At 49.3% G+C, this 3,676-nt stretch overlaps 1 protein-coding gene across 1 annotated transcript; it reads left to right on the top strand.

The window, feature by feature from the left end:
• Positions 1-1,686: 1,686 nt before the first annotated feature.
• LOC109291564 (cytochrome c) lies at positions 1,687-2,710 on the top strand. The gene is made up of 3 exons (XM_019508604.1): positions 1,687-1,707; positions 1,866-2,042; positions 2,281-2,710. The coding sequence occupies exons 2-3, from the start codon at positions 1,874-1,876 to the stop codon at positions 2,427-2,429; spliced, it is 318 nt and encodes a 105-aa protein (XP_019364149.1). The 5' UTR covers positions 1,687-1,707; positions 1,866-1,873; the 3' UTR covers positions 2,430-2,710.
• The last annotated feature ends 966 nt before the right edge of the window (positions 2,711-3,676 follow it).

Raw genomic sequence — 3,676 nt, 5'->3', positions numbered from 1 at the left:
CTGCCAGGAGCTAGTGCCTTTCTCATCCACCTCTAGTTTTGCCACTGCTCAAAAGCTCCATGACTAATGCCCAGACCCTCAAAGCTATTCAGATGCCAACATCTCAGTGATTTCAGTCAGAGGTAAGCACCCTTGAGGATCTGGGCCTAAGTCACAGTGGGGGTGGGAGATGTGTGCGGCAAACTGAAAAAGGAGCTTGTGTCTCCTGAGTCCCTGTCTGGTTCCCCAAGGCCATTTCCTCATCCCTTCTCTCCATGGGTAAGTTTAAAAGAACTCTGATCATATGGGTATTTTTTCATCCTTTTTAGAGATGAGCCCACACATTTTTTTTCTTCAAAAAAATTATTTTGCTGCTCAAAGCAACACTCCTGCTGTGGGATGGCTGGAGGTGGGGGAAAAGAGCTAAGCAGAGCACTTTTCCAATCTAGTAAAGAAAATTATTGGAGAATGAGAACATCCCAAATGACTGGATATCAGGAAAAAATTGTCCACTGTTGAAACAGTGAGGTAGTGGAATAGACTGCCTAGGGAAGTCGGGGACTATTAATGGTAGTGCTCGAGAGGTTGGGCAGCCACACAGCAGGGATGGTGTAGCCATGCCTTAGTCTACGGTGGGTATTTCCCATGCTTCTGGGCTTTGCTGGTTGCCCCTGCAGCTGGGAGGAAATCCTGCTGTCAAAACCACCCCACCCCCCATGTGTCAGGTGTTTCCTGGTTTCTTTAAGTCTCTCTCCGAGGCACTGGGTGTTGGCTGCAGCAAGCCAAGGCTGGGGACTTTGACTGGGGTGTGCCATTCAGGGTCAGAATGATTGCCAGATTGGGGTCAGGAAGGAATTTTACCCCATGGTCAGATTGACAGAGACTGGGGTGGGCAGACTTCTTGTGCCTATACTGACATTTCATAGTGGGCTGGGGTGGTTCCCCTGCTTTACTCGTGGCAGGTTCGGGCTAGCTCTGCCTTGTCAGGGCTGAGGGCGGTTGTACTGTGGAGTGGCGGGATTAATCAGCAGAGGATGGCCGGACCAAGGTCGCTCCTGCCCCAAGCCAGGCAGGGGCTGGGCTGGGTGACCTCTTCTCGCCCCACTGTTCCACCGCTTCCACGAGCGCTCGTGCGGGAGCAGCTTCCTCAGCAAGGTGCAGCGGCTCCTGGTCATGACTGGAGGAAATGAACCACGCCATGGGGGTTGGACACGCGACACCCGCCAAAGGCGCCTTTTGCTACGGACCCGGGCCCGCGAATCTGCCCGGGGTCTTCACCCGCGTACATGGATTTCCCGCTTGCGTCACTGCCGGAACCACCACGTAACTTCCGCCCCTTTCTATTCGCCGCTAAACCTTGCTTCGCCTTCCATTCTGCGCATGTGCGAAAGACATTTTTGCTCCCTCCCTCGTGACTTTCTGGCCGGAACTTGTGCGCCATGACGCACGGAGGATGAGGCGGGGCCCGACGTGCCTTTGAATTAAATCTACCCTGCTAGTCTTTATTCGTGACGTTTCTCTTGACGGAACACCGCTGTACGCTTATCAACGCGCCCAGGCTGGCAAGCGATTGGCCGGCGCTCTGGGGTGGGCGGGGCAAGTACCGGCGCGGTTCGGTTGCAGAGGCACCGGCTTACATAGGCTGGAGTACGGCGTGTCCTTGGGGTCAGGTGTTGGGACGCTGAGACTAGGGATCGCTTGTACGCGGGCAGCTCTAGGGGCCGGCAGGTAGGCGTGCGGGAGCGGGGTGCAGGAGGGGGGTGCTGGCTTTTACCCACCCTGCCGGGGCTGGAGTGGCGGGAAGCGGCGCCCTTGGCGCGTGGCCGGGACTGGCGGTCAGGGCCCCGGAGCGGAAGTATGACCTTGGTTTCGCCGCTGTTTTGCAGCATCGAGCATGGGGGATGTAGAGAAAGGCAAGAAGATCTTTGTGCAGAAGTGTGCGCAGTGCCATACTGTGGAGAAGGGCGGCAAGCACAAAACTGGGCCCAACCTGCACGGCCTGTTCGGGCGCAAGACTGGGCAGGCACCCGGCTTCTCCTACACGGAGGCCAACAAGAACAAAGGTGAGCGAGCACTGCTCCTGCACGGCTCTGTCCCGGCTGTGCCACAGCAGTGGGTTCCAGTGGTGACATCGCGCTCCAGCAAAGCGACCCTGACCTGGCCTGGCCTGGCCCTTGTGCCACTGGCATTTGGTCTGAAGAAAACATGAACTGCTTCTTCCCAGCCATTTGCTGCACTCGGGGGTGTAATGTGTTCAGCAGGTGACATTGCCAGTAACTCCTTTTTTTTTTTAACTCTTAGGTATTACCTGGGATGAGGACACCCTGATGGAGTACCTGGAAAACCCCAAGAAGTACATCCCAGGGACAAAGATGATCTTTGCTGGCATTAAGAAGAAGCCGGAGAGGGCAGACTTGATAGCATACCTGAAAGATGCCACTGCTAACTAATTGTGACCTGCTGCCTTATTTATTTCACAAGGGAGGTGGAAATGAAAGTGTCTCCCAGATTTGGGTTTTTAAACTTTCTATTTTTACATGTACTGTGTTTAACTTTGCATCTGTCTCATCAGCCAGTTCATGTGGCTCATGAGGGTGGTTGGAGTACACACTTGTTTGGCAGTTGTTACTTCAGGCAGTGCATGTAAACTGAATTGGGCTTGAATGAGTACAATCATGTTCTATGTGTTTGTAGTCATTCTGGATAATGCAATTAAAAAACAAAAATCTCATGGTTTTTTTTCCTGTTTCTTCATTATAAAGAATGGTCAAGAAGACCTTTTAGTCAGTCTCATCGTGGTCTTGGCAGCCAAATTCTTGAGTGTTGGGAAGGAAGATGAGGGGCCTTCACTCCAGCTTTGTAATAGTCCCCTCTTCTTTCTAATTTACTGCCCCTTCTTTGCCATACCTCTTCCACAAAGAACATCAGAAAGAATCTAGTTGAAGTGATAGCAACAATACTTTAACATGCCTAAATCTTTACAACTATCAATGCAACTTCTAAAGTGAAGGGAAGGGAGAACAAAATGAAGTTAGGGTGGAAGGGAAAGGCGGGGAAGGTCACCTGGGGAGGCAGGTCCTGACTTGATTGTTTAGTGCCTCTCAAAATGGCCAACTACTTCCTCTTCTTTCATAAGGATGATAAAGGATTTTTATCTTGCTTATGCAGTCTTTCTAATAGTCTTGTTCATTAGTAGAGCATATGCTCTTTCTTCAGAAACTTTTTAATAATCACTGAAATGTTCTCACCCAAGAAATAAAAGCTTTTGCTTGCAATATGATTCTCTAAAAAGGGAATTTTACGTTGAAACTGCTCATTGGGTCCTCCTTTTAGTCACTAACCATCCTTTTCTGAAAGAATTAAGTACCATGGTTGGTGGTACGGTAAGGAATTCAAGCGAGTTGACATCATCTACTCTAAAAACTTAACTTGAAACTGATTATGGAGTCTAATCTTAATACTGTTAAAACCACTACTTTGTTGGCTGGAGGCAATTTTTGTTTAAGAAAAATAAATTTACAATGCTAGGATTGAAGAAGGAAATTCTTCCTCTATGCCTCACTTCCGTTAAAGCTCTTATTTGTTCATTTCTAACATTCATAATGTAAAATAGAATTGAAAAGTTTCTCTTACTTTTTTCCATAGCCACAATGAACTTGTGAGGATGAATATATTTACTGTGCATCACTAATAAGAG

This window comes from Gavialis gangeticus, unplaced genomic scaffold, assembly GCF_001723915.1.
Source record: "Gavialis gangeticus isolate Ggan-Ray unplaced genomic scaffold, GavGan_comp1, whole genome shotgun sequence".
NCBI lineage: Eukaryota > Metazoa > Chordata > Crocodylia > Gavialidae > Gavialis > Gavialis gangeticus.
The sequence above is the reverse complement of the archived record's forward strand: the minus strand, read 5'-3'. Positions and strand labels throughout refer to the sequence as shown.

Coding starts and splice junctions, on each gene's coding strand:
- LOC109291564 (XM_019508604.1), top strand. CDS start 1,874: ATGGGGGATGTAGAGAAAGGCAAGAAGATCTTTGTGCAGAAGTGTGCG. Junction 2,043..2,280: donor GGAGGCCAACAAGAACAAAG/GTGAGCGAGCAC, acceptor TTTAACTCTTAG/GTATTACCTGGGATGAGGAC.